Below are 18,389 nucleotides of genomic sequence, written 5' to 3' on the forward strand. Positions count from 1 at the left end.
ATTCTGTGCAACTATACAGCCAGTAATCCATGAATGATAGGTTCTACTGAATTCTTATGTCAGTATAAAGACCGGCTCATTCCATACTAGTATTAAGCTTTAAGCAGATCAATGCTCATACCAATGCAGAAAACTAAGGAGCGAGAATTGACTGATAAGCCGTTACTCAAGTCTTGTGTGGTTACCAGTGGAAGTAATACTTCTCTTGGCATGAATAAGTCAAATTCTGGTAACTAGAAGATCCCTTCTACGCAAGGTACTCAAGGAAAGACCACTGGGAAAGAAAACGTAGATCTAGAAAGCGTGGAATCTCTACTAAATACCAGGTGAAGAATCACCACAGAGACCAAAAGTCAGTTCAACATAGCGCACGGCAGAAGTCAAAGTCAAGTCCAGCGAAGATAAGTAGATGACAGGACAAAATGCAGGTAACATGTATCCCGTCCGTGGCGTGGAACCGATGCAACCAGAAACAGAAGAACCAGGAACAATTTGACCTGGCTCATCTAACTCAAATCCTTCTTTTGGAAACTCTGAGAAGATACAGATATCAAATTATAGACAGCAGACGAGCCATACATGTAGTATAAAATATGTTCAAACGAAGTGCCGGCATGATTTACCTACTGCGTGGCTGTTGTCTAATTGATGCCCAGCAACTCTGGAAATACAAGTGTCCCAGAACTAAATCTAAGGGCTAGTATATCATGACAGGAGCACCACTCGACTATATGAATCAATCAATCAATCAGACCAGGACGGTTACCTTTTCTCTTTTATAAGGCCAGGACGGTTAGTACATAGTACTGGCAGCTAATGAATTGTCAGTATAAAAAAAAAGGCTAAAGAATGGTCGGAGAGTCTCAAAACTGAAAGAAGGGCAAAAGGAAAAGAGGCAAAATCGCCTAAAAACGATGCAAAATGGTCTGACATTCTGAAAAATAAAATAGGCTGAAATGGAAAACAGGTAAAATACCCTCAAAATGGGAAATTGCAAATCTAAATTCCCGAGTCTACAGTAAGGAAACGTAGGGCCCCTTTAAAAATGGAGGTTGGAACTTGAGAGCTCCTTGAGAGTTGAGAACCAACATATGCAACCTAGTAAAAGTACCAGAAACGAGAACTCTAGTTGGTGGTTAGAAGTCTGCACTAAGATTGTGAAAGATTATAACCTGTGCTTAGAAGTATGCACATAGATTGTGAAAGATCAACATGTGCATCCTACTACTAGAAGTAGAATAAACAACCATGCTTAGAAGTATGCACGGTGTTCCTAATCGCCAATAAGTCATACATACAAAAAAACACTACTACTATTCATACCAATAGCTAAAAGTTATGTACATCACACTAACTGATCTGTAAACTAAGATTCAGCAACTTCAATCTAGAATAACTCATTCTGCATTTGTCAAGTAAATGCATTCAGATAAGGAAGCACGTAACATGTTATCTTCACCGCGACCATGAAACCGCGTCAATCTCATCCCTGGCAGACTTGTATAGCTCAAGCCTCTTAAAGCATTGCTGCCTGCGGTCCATCAGTGTAGGATCCTCATCAAGGAGTAGTGAGAGCTGCGTAGCCTACACAAGAAATTGATTGCTGAAAGGATCGAACGGAGCAGAAATGAACATATAGACAACAAAACAAGACACTTACATCTTTGCCACCCAATTGAGTATAGAAATTGTTCAGCAAGGACCGCTTGGCTTCCCGGACTTGACAGTGAACAACAGCCTTGGGGATAGTATTCTTCAGTGTATCAGATACCATGCCAATGTACGAGGATACATTTGAAGCAATCCTCCTGAAGTGTGCGTCAGTGTAGCGATCAGAAGAAGGAGAGGGAGGGTTTTCAGTTCCAGCCCTGTCCACTTCCTGTGGAAGCTTGCGGAAGAACTCCACTGTCAAGTACGTTGCTTCCATATCAACCAATCGTACAGTAGTTTTTCGACCATCTTCACGGAATCTCTCCAAGGAGTGGTAGCATGCAGCAGCAAGCTCCCTTTGAAGAGTGGGAAATCTTCTCAATTCCTGGTGATGCAATATCATCCAAGCAATTACATATCTCGAGAAAAAAAAGTACACGTGGAAATATGGAAAGTTGGTGCAAGATAACCAACCTCAGTCTCTCCAATTGATTTCATTACCAGCTCTTTCAAAACATTATGCACCTGCAGTGATAATAAAAGGGACTTAGTGGAAGAAACATAGCAAACCAGGCAACCACATGAGTATTCCTTTTTTTAGGGGTACAGGAAGAGAATTCTTACAGCATCTACAGAAGCTTCTGCTGGCCCTCTAAAATAATTGAGACCAGACTCGATTAGTCGACGGTACCCTTGCTCAGGAGCAATTAAATGAGGCTGATAACCATCAGCTTGTGAAACAACTCGTTTAACATTTTGCAAAGAGAGGTAGCGGTCAAATGGAAGCTTCAGCAGAGCAGCAGGGAGTTGGTTATCAAATACCCAGTAAATTCGATCCCCACCAGATCGTCTGCATAGTTTTTACATCCACATTACAGATCACAAAAATAACAAATGCGAGTGAACCGTTAGAAAATTAAGCCATGAAATAATTAAAATAAAATTTACCCTCCATCAAGATGTTCTTTAAATATTTTGTCAAATGCACGGCAAAGCTCCAAGATTAGGTATATCTGAGCCTGCACAATAAATTAAAACAATGCAATACATGATATCAAGAAGATTCCAAGCATACATGATGTCACATTTTTTCTGTTTGAATACAATGCAATTTAGCTCAACAGTTCAGTTAATTACCCCAGCGTCAGATCCAATAGGTCTACCAAGGTGATTCATCTCAGATTCAAGATCATCAATAGTTTTGTTTATCAAAGATGTGATGCTTGGAATGCGTGCCCTGATCACTGCCTCGAGTTGCTGTCAGATAGAAACATGATTTGCATGATGAGCCCATTGCTAAATTGGCAAGACAATAAATGAAAACACTACAACTTTTTGAACCTGTGAAAGAAGTTTAGCAAGATATTCTGAACCCATCCTGCTGGCTAAATGAGCATATTCAGGACTAGACTCAAAGAACTCTTGCTCTTTTCTCCTAGCAAGAATCATGTCAACATTCTTGTTGATATCTGCTTGTGAACGGTTAACAATTCCAACCCAAGGGTGCTGTAGCCTGTAAGCTCTTCCTTCAAGAACCTTAGTGAGAAGAACGGGTGTTGGGAATTAAAGGTCCATAATAAGGCCAAATTGCACACGGAAAAATAGAGTAAACAGAAACATACATCAAGTGCATCTGTTCCCTTGTCCATCAAATCAAGCTTAGTCAACACACCAAAGGTTCTTTCACCTAAGAGAATTAAAAATGATCACTGACCAAGAAATATGCTAGGTAAATTGAACAAATATAGCTGTGTCATTGAGGGAACATATCACAATATAAAAATTACAAGCCATAAACTATGAGAAATGAGAACCTAAGCCATTGGAATGAATGTATATTCCTCATAGCTCAGCAATCAAATATAGAACATCATAATCTAGAGTTTGTACCAAAACCATGCTGAATGATGCACCAGGTTTCTTCCAAAAGATGATTGTGTTGTTATTTTTAATGGCCTCACTAAAAATTATGGTAGGTATGTACAGCAATAGTACACATACATAATTCTTCAACATCATGCTGAAGCTATCATCAGGTAATTGAATTAGTAGATCACAGCAAAATAAGTGCATAAATTTGGTTCATACCAGTTGGATCAACATCCCGAGCAAGCTTAATGGCATCAGATGTTGCTATATCTTGATTAGCAGGAGATATAGCAAGTATAATACAGTTTGGCTACAGAAGAGGATATGAACGTGTTACTGCATAGGTAAACATCAACAAGAACATCTTATATATGGCATGTGCACCAATTGAAGCAATGTCAGTACCTTGTCAACATATAAGTGCACCATATTTTCAATATCCTGAGCAATGCTTTCAGGCTGTCCATCTGAAAAATATGGCAACATGATGAATTCCTGGTGATCATCGCATAAATTAGAGAATGTAAATAAATAGACACTCCATACCTATTGCAACCTTAGTTAGACCCGGCAGATCAATCAATGTTAAGTTGACAACTGCAATAGTCATTGAATACAATAAATGATTAATCAAGAAGATTCAAAAGATGGCCTCTACAGAAAAAAAAGAAGATTAAGACATCAAGAAGACGCATGAGCTGCATGAATGCCACTGTCTATATAAATCAAGGTCTCTACTTTCATTTTACGAAAAGGTAAAGAACTATATAGAAATACCACCATGAAAATAATAATAAGTAAATCAAATATACATGGCTACTGTTGTCAAGTAGAGAAAATACAGAGATATTCATATACAACAGAACTGAAAATTTACATTAAGTATAGACCAGCAGCAATGTTATCCTTCAATGTAAGAAATAAGCACCACTAAGTTATAACCAGGGTATACCAGTATAGTACCTTTTGGTGAGTATATGCTGAGATGGATAGGAACTGGAGATATTTGTTTTGTTCTCCCTGTCAACCTATCAGTTTCATCTTCGATTTCCTTCCTCACAAGAGCTATATACAACAAACGTTAATGCAAGTAAGCAGTAAGTTTCTCATCAACTTGAGTCGCTTCCCAATACTGAAAATGCTGAAAGTACAATCTCGGAAAAAAAACTGAAAGTATTCAAAATTCATTACAGGCGATCGTCGTTTTTTCTAGAAAAATGTCATGCATGGTGTTTCTGGATACTTGTTGCTATATGCAAATCAGCCTTATCACAAGCACATAATAGTTGAACTGGTAGCACTAGATGCAAAGATGAAAGAAATAAATACAACCTGTACTGGTCAAACAAAATTGTTTAAATCTGCCTATCGCCTTAGACATGGTGCTAATCGCAGCATCAACACCTACACATCTGATCCCTGATTGCAATGTGCCAAACATTGTGCAGCTTAATCAGATGCACAATGTGCGATTCATAGTGATCATAGAGTGAAGAGTCACCATGGAACTTCATCCAACAGGTGTTATCCGTGCAGAGTATTGTTAGAAACGTATTAATAAGCAACAGAATCGCACATTTTCTATGTAACACTCGGCCAGCCTGAATGTTCAGAACCTGTAACTGAGCAATAAAATTTATGTTGCCGGTGCACAGCGCAAATAATCATTCCATTGTACCTCCTAATAGCGCGGACCAAACACAGTAAGGGAAAAAAAAGCACTGCCTTACTAGTTTACTACTACTGCTACTACGAATTGCAGAATAACCCCTAACTATGTATGACTGAAACTGTGCGCGCGCGCGGGCACAGAGAGAGCTCACCGAAATCAGTGAACCGGCGCTTGGGATTATGAAGGAACTGGGCGTAATCCTCCTGCCCTTCGTTCGTCTTGTGCAGCTGCAGAACCAGCGGCCTCCTCGTCACGATCCCTACGAATCGAAACGCACAAACCCGAAATTAGCCACGAAAACCGCGGCACAAAAACTCGACAGAGCTCCGGGCCAGACGGGAAGTTCGCGGACGTACCAGACCCGCGAGGAAGGAAGTCGCGCCCCACGATGCTCTCCAGCACGGACGACTTCCCGGAACTCTGCAAGCACGAACCGCAACCGCGCGCAAATAAGATCAAACCGAAGCGTCTCTCTCGGTAATCAAGCCAGGAAACTAAAACCCTAGGCGGGGAGAGCAGAGGCGAGAGGCGGACCTGGCCTCCGACGACGGCGACGGAGGGGAGCGCCTCCCAGAGGGCGGGGAGAGAGGCGGCGGCGCCGTCTCCGCCGTGGTCCCCGAGCACGGTGCAGGCGCGCTGGATGCGGTTCACGAGCTCGATCACGTTCTCCATGGGCTTCATCGCCGCGGCTCCGGCAGGAGAGAGCGGGGTGCGATGGAAGGTTCTAGAAGGGCGAGAGGGAGGCGGCAGACGGAGAGGTCGGCGGTCTGCTTGCCGTGCGTGAGCCGTGCGGTGTGCGGACGAAGGCAGCAGAGAGACGTCGCTGTCGTGGAATTGTATCGGATTGGGGGCGTTCTTTTCGCGAACTGCCGGTTTTGCCCCTGAGATATTCAAAGCCGCCGAGAGAAGAGTCCGAAGACTCCATGACTTAAATGACTTAAAGTTTGAATCTCTATATGTTGAACTGAAATTCATAAGAATGAAGCATACGCCTTGATATTTCTGTAGGTTTCTTTACGAACATAGTACTAGCATAATTTTTAACCTCTATCTTTGAAATAAGTGTGTTGCAAAGACAAACATCATGGTGTAAGAATTCATAAGTGTGTTGCAAAGACTAACATCATGGTGCAATACAAACACGGTTCAATTATACAAACACAACAAAACATTTTGTTCCGTTCATACAATATCCAGACCGTGGGAGAATGACATAATTGAGGTAATTGCACCACTCATACATGAACTTGTCATTCCGGTGCAAATTCATACAAATATTTTGCCATTTGCCTCCCCTGATTTTATGACAAGCTCCGCCATTGTTCCCACGGTACGTACACGAACATGTAACTTGTGTGCAAATTCAAACAAAACGTTGTGAGGCTGACACTTGGGGTGTTGCCACCCTAGATCAAGAATTAATGAAAAGGATCACATTCTCTCTTTTTATTCCTCTGTGGTACCTAGCTACACATCATAGGAACACCATCCTGGCATGGCACGACCTGAGTGGCATGATGCCCTGACTTGATCTTGTCACCTCCAGGGGAGTGAGGCGGTAAGAAATCTAGGAGCACAATCCGGATCTTGACCTAGCGATGATGCCGATGATTTCACTTCGGGATGGCAAGAATGCTTCATCTTCACTAAATTGCTTCATATGCACTGAATTGTCTTCGAACTCTTCACTGCATTGCTTCATCTTCAGTGTGTTTCACACAACGTTCATAAGAAAATTAAAAGTTCAGTACGAAGCTACACTGCATTGCTGCATTTCCACTGCATGTGCAACTGTAGAATTCAGAAAAGATGGAGGAAAGATGCAAATGCATTGTTTACCTTACCACTAGTCATCTTCGACATTGTTGCCAAAGTCGTCATCCCACTAGACAACGACGGTTTCCTCCCACTTGCTTGTCGTCGAAACTGCCGCCAAAGCGGTGGCATGTGCCGACCACAACATGTAGACGATGGTTCTGCATGCATGGCACAACTAAACCTCGAGATCGGTCCCATCCGTGACAGTACCGCCACCGCTCCTAGTCCCGCTTCCGCTCGTGGACTAGGGTTCATGATTTGGCCATAAGAGAGAGGATTTGGGAACTTCCTCTTCTAATTCATAGATGGGATTTTCTACGCACAGAAAAGTGGAGAGGGTTTCTGCTAAATATTGAAAGTTAGGTCGTGCCTTTTTTTTCAAGCTTGACAATGCAAGTGTCGATCTCACGCAATTTTGTATGAGTTTGCATGTGAAATGCATGTTGGTGTACCGCAGGAACACACTTTGCAAGTATTTGTTTGATTTTGCACCTGAATGATAAGTTCATGTATGAGTGGTGCATTAAAAGATAAGATTGTTCTGCACCCGTCTTTAGACCTCTTAGGTATAGTTTTTTCTGCCCATACGTCCGAAGGATGGAGTAATAATTTTTGCCCATACTTTTGAATCTGCGGCAAGAATTATTGAAGGATGGAGTAATAAGTAATAGTCGTGTACTATTGAGCATTTTGTCTTTGTTCACGCAATACCCTGGCTGGTTCCGTTTGGACAATGAACCGTCATTGCTTCGTTCATGCACATCATCTCCCACGCAACGTGTACCAACTCTCTCATCCTTGGCAGCGAAGGCACAAGGGGTAGTTTGGGAACAAAGCAGTGGTCAAGGCCACGTGAGATAACGCCGACAGGTGGACCGGTCAGTTCAAAAGTTCGTCGCCCGGATTTCAAACCTCTCTTTTGTTTTTGTTTTTTCACGAGGGGAACCTCTCTTGTTTAGGAGGCGATGATGGGCTTCCAACATCGTCCACGGCCCACAAACATATTTCAGCCCATCTCTCCAGACCGGCCCATTCACCGGTGCAGCCCATCCTTTGGAAGTTTCGCGAAAGGGTTCTTGCTAGGCCTCCAGAGATCGGCACAGCGCCCGCTCACGGCCATCCCGCCGCCTCATCCCCGGCGCGATCCGACCCTTCGAGAACCTTCCGAGCAGGGAGCCGCGCGCGTAGCAGGCATCGTCAGCGGCGGCCATGGCGCTGGCCTTCGACGAGTTCGGCCGGCCGTTCATCATCCTGAGGGAGCAGGAGGCCAAGTCGCGGCTCCGGGGGCTCGACGCGCACAAGGCCAACGTCGCCGCCGGCAAGGCAGTCGCGCGCATCCTCCGCGCCTCCCTCGGTCCCAAGGGCATGGACAAGATTCTCCAGTCCCCCGACGGCGACGTCACCATCAGTAACCGCCTCGCTCCCCTCACACCGCTCTGCTTCCTGATCCTAGATTAATTAGCTTAGTTTTGCGGTTCCTTGGTGCGTTAGTCTCATGATGATGATTAGGATTTTAGGTGGGTACTATGTGGCATCTTTCCTGATATCTAGAAGTTTCCTTTTGGGAATTGATATCTAGAAGTTTGCAGGACAGTTTGTTCCGTTCGAAATGGCTTTGATTTGATTCCCACAAGATGCATTTCTGGTGCTAGTGTATTCATATCATGATTTCGTTCACTTTTGGTGCTCATTGGATGCGAGGTGGAGATGCTTAACTTGATGTTTCTTCAGCCCAGCTATCTTATACCAGTTTCGACCGAAGCGTGCCTTTTAGTGCCACAATAACGAGGCCAGCTGCCTGCTTATTTAGGGTTTTGGAATGGATCTGTGTGGACATGCTGCATGGATTTTCAGACCAGGCCTTATGTTTAACTGTTTGAATGTGCGGCTACCTATGTAGATTACATATCAGTGCTGTCTTTTTTACCTATCCTGTTTGTTTACTGAATGAGTACTTCCCTGATGATTTTTCAGCAAATGACGGAGCGACGATCCTAGAGCAAATGGATGTCGACAACCAGATTGCGAAGCTGATGGTGGAGCTTTCCCGCAGTCAAGATTATGAAATTGGGGATGGTACCACTGGGGTGGTTGTCTTGGCCGGGTCCCTCCTTGAACAAGCTGAGAAACTGTTAGAGCGTGGTATTCACCCAATACGAATCGCCGAAGGCTATGAGATGGCCTCAAAGATAGCTTTTGATCACCTTGAACGTATCTCCAAGAAGTTTGAGTTCACTGCTGCAAATATAGAGCCCTTGGTGCAGACCTGCATGACAACTCTGTCCTCAAAGATGTAAGCCATATGATTTTCGCTTGCAACTTATTAACTCAGAGTAGCCAATGTTTTGATCTGCCAGGTCATATTTTTGTTATAGCCTTAATAATATTTCCATATGTTGCATTCAGTTTTTGTTTCCACCTTTTGTCTGATTGAACATATATGATTATTATTCCATAGAGTTAACCGTTGTAAGCGGATGCTTGCTGAGATTGCTGTCAAGGCAGTCCTTGCTGTTGCTGATTTGGAAAGGAAGGATGTAAACTTGGACTTGATTAAAGTTGAAGGCAAGGTTGGTGGGAAGCTAGAGGACACTGAGCTAATATACGGAATCGCTATTGACAAAGACATGAGCCACCCACAAATGCCAAAGAGAATCGAGGATGCTAACATTGCCATTCTGACCTGCCCATTTGAGCCTCCGAAGCCTAAGACAAAGCATAAGGTTGACATTGACACTGTAGAAAAATTCCAGATGCTGCGTGGGCAAGAGCAGAAATACTTTGATGAAATGGTTCAGAAATGCAAGGTAAAATCCTCCAAAATATCATCAATGTTTTTATGGTAGGACAAAGGCATAGTTTTGCAAAAGTCTATTCACTTTGTATCATATCACAGTGTGCGTTTCATTTGGTCAGTACTGAAGTACGTTTACACACATTTCTGTAGGATGTTGGTGCAACCTTGGTTATCTGTCAATGGGGTTTCGACGATGAAGCCAATCATTTGCTTATGCAAAGAAATCTGCCTGCTGTCAGATGGGTCGGTGGTGTTGAATTAGAATTGATTGCCATAGCTACAGGTCATATGAGTACCTCTCCACATGAATCTTAATTTCTTATAAACACTCCTATCTAACATCTGAAAACTGACTGCAGGGGGGCGAATTGTTCCAAGATTCCAAGAGTTGACTCGTGACAAGCTTGGGAAGGTACAACTGTTGTTTATTCTTTTTTGGTACCGATGTTGCAAGGGAGTACAAGGAATACTCAGTATGCATGATTTGCTGTAGATTGTATATTCTGGGTACAATGTGTAGACTGGCATTTATATAGTTTTCTAATTCTAGAACCCCGAGTATGTGAAATCTTAAGTAGCTGAAACTAGAGAGCATATGTGGAGACTAACGTGTTACTTTGTGTGAGTTTTCTGTCTATTTGTATTTTTCAATTATTTCCTAGTAGTAATCGCATAAAAAAATCAATTTCTTATACAGATAAAATAAAGTATGTTATCATGTAAAGGTTGAGATGTGTGCTGCTTTTTACTGGCCACATGTGGATTTGTAATGTTGACTTGATTGATCCTAGGACAATAAACTGAATATTGAATGCTCAACCCTATGTTAATCTTTAAGCAATTCTTGGTAACTGGGTACAGCTGCCACTTCTCATATGGTGCAAATTTGTCTTTCTATTCGGTACCTAGAAATGAAGGTATTTTGCCTTCAACTCACCATGCAGAAATAACACATTCTCTGAAGTACTTATTATAGAAGTACGCTCTGATTAAATCATTAAATGGCTCACTTTGTTTAATATTATTTTATTCTATTAGCTGTAGTTTATATGATCTGCATATTTGCATGATTTGCTTAAACAGGCTGGATTAGTTAGAGAAAAGTCATTTGGAACGACGAAGGATCGGATGCTTTACATCGAGAAGTGTGCAAATTCCAGAGCTGTGACTATCTTCATCCGTGGTGGTATGTTGTGATGGATGTGTCTTCTTCTTCATGTTTGCATGTGCATATCTCCACGTTCTTTCTTTGGTCATTCATTTTTTTTTTACTTTCAGTTTAATTGAGAGACACTTTGCATTGCATAAAGTGGAAACAATTTCAAGTTTGCAGTTACATATATGTGGCAATTTTCACTATTCTGCTCTCAATTGTGAGTCTAGTATGCTATCTTGCAAGCATAAAAATTGTGCACTGAACTATATGAGAATATTTGTGACTTCCGCTTCTCCTTTTAAAAAATAAACCAAGACAAATTGATTATTGACCATAATTAAAGTCACAGGTCCTGTCATTTTGTTGGTTACAGTATCTTAATTTGAGAGTATTTTGTCATGCATAATCAGTACAAGAAATAATGGATGGTCACAGCTAGCATTGTTTTTGAATCTTACTCTGTGCACCTTTGTCATGACTAATCTAAAAATTAAATGCGACTGGAATTTCCATCATAAGAAACAACCGTTACCGACTTACCGACTTACTGTGCAGGCAACAAAATGATGATTGAGGAGGCCAAGCGAAGTATTCATGACGCTCTGTGTGTGGCTAGGAATCTGATCCGCAATAACTCTATTGTTTATGGCGGTGGCTCAGCTGAGATATCTTGCTCAATTGCTGTCGAAGCTGCTGCAGATCGGTATGCTGGAGTCGAGCAGGTAATTGCTTAGTTTTGTCATTTATGTTGCAATAAAATGTAATATCGTTTAATTGTGTTTTGTGTTGTTTGTGCTTGCAGTATGCAATCAGGTCGTTTGCTGATGCATTGGATGGGATTCCACTAGCCTTAGCTGAAAACAGTGGTTTGTCACCTATTGATACGTTGACCGCGGTAAAATCTCAGCAAGTTAAGGTATTGTGGTTCTGTAGTCATGTGCCTCCAGTCTGCTTTTCTAATAGTAGGCAGTAATATCTGTTGTTGTTGATTCCATGCAACGTCTAGTAGTGTGATGAATGTGCTTAAATCCTATTATTTTTTGTGCTTGTGAGTTGTGATATAGCCTGCTTCATAATATCGCTCAAGGGCTAAACCAACCTAATGCCACACGCACTTGTATGATCCTATCATTTACCGCCTGATGTCGGAGTAACATACCTGAGTTTTGACCACCTCTGCAGGAGAACAATCCCCACTGTGGCATCGACTGCAATGACATCGGGACAAACGACATGAGAGAACAAGACGTCTTTGAAACCCTGATTGGAAAGCAGCAACAAATCATGTTGGCGACACAGGTGGTGAAGATGATTCTCAAGATCGACGATGTTATCACGCCATCAGAGTTCTGAGTACTGATATTGTTTCATGGATGGAGAACCAGGCAGCTTTGCTGAAGCAACTTCTGTTTGTTTAATGATGAACTGCATACCTGGCCTGCCTGTATTGTGGTGTGACACTTGCTCAACACGTTAGTTTTCGTGTCCTCACATTGTATTCCATGAAGTCCCTTGAAAAATAGAATAGAAGAATGTTATGGTGAAATGTCCTATTTTTCTGTATTTTGGATGCTTAATGCTCTGCATGCCTTCAACCATTCATTGCCTATCTAATTATGCATCAGTGAACCAAATGCATTTTGTCTCTTCCTGCTATAGTGAAAGTCCGGATTTTTTTGGAAGTGCACAATAATTGGTTAGCAACCATTTAAAACCCATAAGATTTTTTTTTTGACGGTTAAAGAAAGGAGCTCTGCCATTTCATTTAAGTAGAGGGAAAACTGTACAAGACAGAAAAACTGCCTAGGAGAGAAAAAAAAAACACACGGCAAGGCTACACCTTGCGGCCTAACTCAAATGATTTTATTAAATCCAGAGGTTCCACGACACGTGACCCTTGATTATCTTACCCGAGCTCAGCAGCTTTCCACTTCTAGGATTGTTCTTCGCTGACACGGTATCAAGCTGGTTGTTGACTGAGATCTGGTTGCTTGTCGAGGCCTGGTAACCTGAACTATAGGACGGCAAGGCCACTTCTAATATTTTTTTTCTAACACTCCCTCTATGCTAAAATATAGGACGTATTAGTTTTGGTCGAATTCAAACATTATAAAGTTTTGTCAAATATATCGAAAAAATGGTGCCAATTGGTAGTATTATGTTTGTCTCTTTACTTTCACAATGTATCGTTTGAATTCTGAACTGGAATTTTAACGTGTAGTTGATGCATGTTTTGAACTTTTCTTATGTGCACTTCACTCAGGTGACCAAAAATCGGTAAATCTACCAGTAGATTTTTATTGATCGTACTCTTAATTTTTTACATATACTGATATACATTGACAACTGCAGAACCCACATGTATACTCTACAAATTACTTTGCGTGCTTGAGCCTCGCTTCGGATAGCATGCCTTCGATGGCGGCCTTCCAGATCTTGCAGTGCGTCTGGTCCTCCAGCAGCAGCTGCACCGTCCCGGCCGACGTGCTGAGCGCCACCGCGAAGCACCTCCTGCCGTCGACCACCGCCTCGCCGCTCGGCGACACCGCGAGGACCTCGTCTGTATCACGACAAAACGACCAACAGACAGAGAGACAGAAGTCAGTACACAGCCAGACGCGTAGAGACGAAACGTCGACCCGGACCCGCCGGTGTCCGTGGTCGGAGTGCGACGTGCCGCCACGGCTCGGCCATGGATGCATGGTGTGGCGAGCCAAGACTGAGCTATCGAAGAGACTTTTCAGGTGGTGCATGCCAGCGGCCGGACGTGGGGGGACGACAAGCAGCGCGTGCGCGCAGGTGAAGCGAGAGGAAGACGACGACGCCCGCGCGTGGTGTAGTACTTTGCATGGATGGCGAAGCAAGGCAACAGGTAGACGACGAAACGAAAGAGACGTGGAGGTCTTACGGTCTTCGTAGGTGACGAAGGCGCCGCGCAGCCGCTTCTTCCCCAGCCTCAGCGCCAGCGTGCCGCCGCCGCCGCGCCGGGGTAAGACGGACACCGTCCTCACCCGCACCTTTCCTGCGATCGATCAATGTAGAATGACATTAGAGCATGTCTAACAGACCCCTTAAAACGTCCAACCCCGTAACAATGGCGCCCGTGACGTGTCACTGCTCTCACCACATGGCAGGCAGACCCTAAGGGCGATGCCTTTCTGGATGCTGGCGCTGATGCTCATGGCCATGGCGTGGGCGTGGGCGTTGCCGTTGCCATTGGCACCACCGCCGCCGGTGCTGATTCCCCTGGCGTCGGCGGCCCTGAGCTTCAGGGCGGCGGCTCCCCTGAGGCACGTAGCGGCTGCGGCGGTCAGCGTGAGAAGCTCGCCTGTGGAGCGACTCTCGAGGCCGGTCTTCACGGCGGAGGTCACGCGCGGCTTGTTAGCGCCGGCGGACTCCGCGGCCTCCGCGCAGACGGTGGCCACCAGCGCGGCCGCAGAGGCCAGCACCGCGCCCAGTTTGCTACTGTCTCCGTCGCCCCTCCGCAGCTCGCATGCAGACACGACGCCGGCGATTGCCGCGGCCAGCTGGGTCACTGACACAGCCGCGTGCGCCTGCGCCGAGTGCAGCCGGAGCTCGTCGCGGCGCCGGCGCCTCCGGCTACCGCTGACGGAGACGTTGTCCAGGAAATAGCTTCGCAGGACCGACCTCATTTGTCCGACGTTCAGCTGCCAAAACATGCAGTACCGTTCTCAAACTCAAATCCGACAACATAATAACTGTACTGCTGTTCATACTATCACAGTATTTGGACTTAACTAGTTACCCATCATACAGTAATTTGAATGCCATTTTGACAGCTGCTGTTATACACACAAATTATCTGTATTCATCACGTTGAGATAAGAATATTTACTCACTACGTTCAGCACTTAAAGGTTACCATGATATTTATCACAACAAGTTAGAAAATACAGAGAGGGTTCAGTAATTTTGAGTACAATACTATTTGGATATGGTGCTATGTTAGCATTGTCTCGTGAGAATAATTTCTTAATGTTCTTCTATGCTTACCCAAGTAGGTTGGTTGAGTCCATGCTTGCCCTTCTTGGAGCTAGTCTTCCCACTGGCTAGAACTCTCTGTGCAACAAAAACCAAAAAACAGTTGATCATTCATTCGCAGGGAAGATCATTAGGAGCTTGCTATGTGTAACAGTTCATGGCATACCCATGTCTGAATCTGATTGAACAATTGGCCTTTGCCTCCGTTGAATTGAACCGCGTCGAGGTCTTTGTCTTTGTCTTCGTCTTTCTCTTCCTTCGTCTCGCCTTGATCCTGGTGGCCTTCTGGTGGTGCTCCCAGACACTACTTGGCATTAGAAAAACAGCAGTCAGAGGTTGGTCTGAACATTCTTAATTGGTACTTGAAAGATGCATAAGAAAGTACATTCATGTCAATATATTTACTAGGGCACGTGTTTCGGTATTCGACTTTTAGAAAGGTTCACAAATCTTGGAGGCAAAGCAAGGGAACCGTGTAGTACGGATGCAGTGTGTCTGAATGAGTTAGTACAAGATATAATAAGAGTGGCTTCAGAGATTAGTGACTAATGCCGACACCATCTGTTCGTTAAATGTGATAAGACGTGTGATCCATGTAGAGTTGCAGACAGACATACACTGGGGGAGAGTATTTGGAATAGATCCGAGGAGGAGGGGTTCCATGTCCGAGAAAGGAACTCCATCGCCTGCTCAGGGATCACCGCCATCTCTTCGCACTTCGGACGCCGTGATGACGATTTATCCTTGCGACGGGCGCCCGGCTTGTGCGGATCGATCTGTGTGCTCTCTGCCTGCTTGGAAATTCAGCAAACATAAATCAGAGCATGCCGATAGAGATGCTATTGCTGAAACATTTAGGACACTATAGTGACTACAAGTTGTCCTAATGATAGTACAAACAGTGCTTAAAACTTATAGCGAGTTACTATATTATAATACCATTAGTCCATAGATCTATGCATAGTATATTCTGTATAGAGCTGAAAACAGAAGTATATATATATCTTATGACGAGAAGGGTAGGAAGCAAGCAGGAAAGTTTCATCACCATTTGACAGGACATGGAGTGGCATCTCTGGAAGGAGGCCGTCCCAAACTCCACGCCTCTCCTGAAGTTCTCCATCTTGAACCGGGCTTCGCCTAAAGATTTAACAGAATGCGTATGATCGATGAGAATAGAGTAATGAGAGCACAAAGATCATGCCTAACACTTCCATATTTATAGTCAGGTCCAAGTTCTTGTCGTCCACTAAATGTGATATCAAGATCATAGCAACAGTATAATCCCTTCACTATATCCCGATCCGTCATTCTCGGTACCGGCAATTCGCTAGAGAACAAGCACTAGATAACAGCTACAATTATTAGAATAAAAATCGTTGCCTAATTGATGCTAACACAGAAGGTTCAGTTGAGACAATCTGCTTTGTCATGCTAAAACGTTCGTATAATCCACATAGGATTCTGATCAACACTAGCATCATTTCCATGAGCAGTACCGTATCAGTGGAACTGGCCTAGTCTACAGTAATACAAAACAAGATATGCATGGCAAACAACAAAACAACAATAGAAGTGACTAATTTTGTTTTAAATGGTGGATACATACGAGTATATAGACAGAACTCAACAGTTATTATTTTTTCAAGAAGCAAACAACCGAGAAGCGAAATAAGAACAGGACGAACTGCAGTAGTAGCAACTAACATGAGGCATAGCCTGAAGATAAGGGCTTTGGAGAAGGAAGACTTACCTTACTAGGAAGCCCTGGAAGCACTGATATTGTGACACCTGCATTGGTTAAGTATTTATATCACAAGCTCATCCTAAAAAGGGTAGTCGCTAACGGCAATCGCACTGCATTAGCAGAGTAATCTAGTATTAGAACTGCCAACCCCACAAGATCGATATTGTTCTTATTATATGCCCGTCGTCGCCTTCGTTTCAACACCCGGTTGGGCCAACCGTTCCCCATTCAGGATCTCCGCAGCTCGAGTGGAGTAGTAAACTGCGAAAAGGGGCAGATTTCACAATGCTTCTCCTGGAATGGATCTCTAAAGACTAGTCAACTAGGACTGAACTGATGTGGATGAGCTCAAGGAGATGGTCCTGCTAATGGCAATTTGGCATGGTTTATGATTGCCACTTATAGCATATGAGAATGGAAAACTCGTGGTGTGGCACCGCGCGTGTTTCGTTAAAAGAGGAAGTGTATGAGTGTGTGCCACAATACAATAGTAAATGGTAGTCAGGCAGTTTGCTCAGCTGACCAAGATAGATCTGCAAGGCATGGTTTATGATTGTGATGCCGAATAAAACAGAGGATTAGCACTGATTTGAAATGATCGTTCATAACGAAAGCTTTCGAACAAAGTAACTCAGGTTACTTTACAGTGTACTGCTGATATAATCTATGATTTTCTCAAGTGAAAATGTACTATCTATTTCTCTTGCATGATTGCATTGTTAGTTAAACAGTGCAGCTTTTTGCAAAAAATAATAGTGCGACTTATTATGGAATACTACGCCCTCCGTCCCGTCCCACGAAGCTCGTATGAGATTTGTCAAAATTTGAATGTATCAGATATACATTTAAATTTTGATAAATCTCATACAACCTTCGTGGGATGAAGGGAGTAGTATATAACTCGTCACCAACTACAGCGGTATAATCATTCTGACTACCAAACAAGGAGAGTTTGAGTGGAGAGAAAGCCCCGCTTCTTTCCTTTCTGAAGACTGCATCACTAATGTACAGGTAACTGACGACATTGGCAGATGACCAGCCGAACTAAGATGGCGATCAGATATTCAGGTCATCACTCATCAGCACGCTAGGAGCAGAAATATATGGATCAGAGACTGGCCATCCGAGTGCGTCAATAGAGCGGCAGCGATGATATCGCACACTCTTCGCCCGGTAATCGACACGCGGTCATCACATTACTGCGTATCTCAGCAAAAAACACCAGATCACCGCTTCTACTCAGATTGTGCAGCAGATTGTCTAGACGTCCAAGAGGAGGAAGAAGGGGGAGGGAGAAATGGGCACTCACCAGACGTAAGACCAGACCTCAGGATGCAGATGAAGGTCTAGATCTTATGCTGTTTGAAGTTGCTCAAGATTTTGTTTCTCGTTCCTGAGCCGGGAGAGAGAGGAAGGGGAGCAGATGATGGAATTAACATCACACGACGAACAGCAACAGCAGCAGCATGGTATCATTTCGTGAGCCAACGGTACTTAATAATTACTGATTTGCTGCCGTAATCCATGGATTCATGGCACGTATTCGGGTAGCCGTTTGAGAGGGAGCCAGAAGCAGTGGCCCGCCCACCAGCAGTGGCCCACAGAGTCCAGGAATTGCGGTCCGGAGTAATATTTTTGTTTTCGAGGGAAGAAAACTAGTCCAGTAACATGTAAATTA

At 43.7% G+C, this 18,389-nt stretch overlaps 2 protein-coding genes across 2 annotated transcripts; one reads left to right on the forward strand and one right to left on the reverse strand.

Annotated features, from left to right (window-relative positions):
- Positions 1–1,150: 1,150 nt before the first annotated feature.
- On the reverse strand, positions 1,151–5,967 carry LOC124706303 (phragmoplastin DRP1E-like). Its single transcript, XM_047237956.1, has 15 exons — positions 5,726–5,967; positions 5,548–5,611; positions 5,343–5,450; positions 4,483–4,584; positions 4,066–4,116; positions 3,925–3,986; positions 3,739–3,829; positions 3,273–3,337; positions 2,992–3,186; positions 2,788–2,907; positions 2,599–2,669; positions 2,275–2,500; positions 2,125–2,175; positions 1,661–2,035; positions 1,151–1,584 (listed from the first exon to the last, which is right to left on the reverse strand). The coding sequence occupies exons 1-15, from the start codon at positions 5,870–5,872 to the stop codon at positions 1,456–1,458; spliced, it is 1,857 nt and encodes a 618-aa protein (XP_047093912.1). The 5' UTR covers positions 5,873–5,967; the 3' UTR covers positions 1,151–1,455.
- A 2,251-nt stretch (positions 5,968–8,218) lies between these two features.
- LOC124708930 (T-complex protein 1 subunit epsilon-like) lies at positions 8,219–12,539 on the forward strand. Its single transcript, XM_047240569.1, has 9 exons — positions 8,219–8,417; positions 8,984–9,302; positions 9,468–9,816; positions 9,957–10,089; positions 10,166–10,218; positions 10,890–10,992; positions 11,518–11,684; positions 11,765–11,878; positions 12,145–12,539. The coding sequence occupies exons 1-9, from the start codon at positions 8,219–8,221 to the stop codon at positions 12,313–12,315; spliced, it is 1,608 nt and encodes a 535-aa protein (XP_047096525.1). The 3' UTR covers positions 12,316–12,539.
- Positions 12,540–18,389: the final 5,850 nt, after the last annotated feature.

The sequence above is a fragment of the Lolium rigidum genome, chromosome 4 (assembly GCF_022539505.1).
Source record: "Lolium rigidum isolate FL_2022 chromosome 4, APGP_CSIRO_Lrig_0.1, whole genome shotgun sequence".
Taxonomy (NCBI): Eukaryota; Viridiplantae; Streptophyta; class Magnoliopsida; order Poales; family Poaceae; genus Lolium; species Lolium rigidum.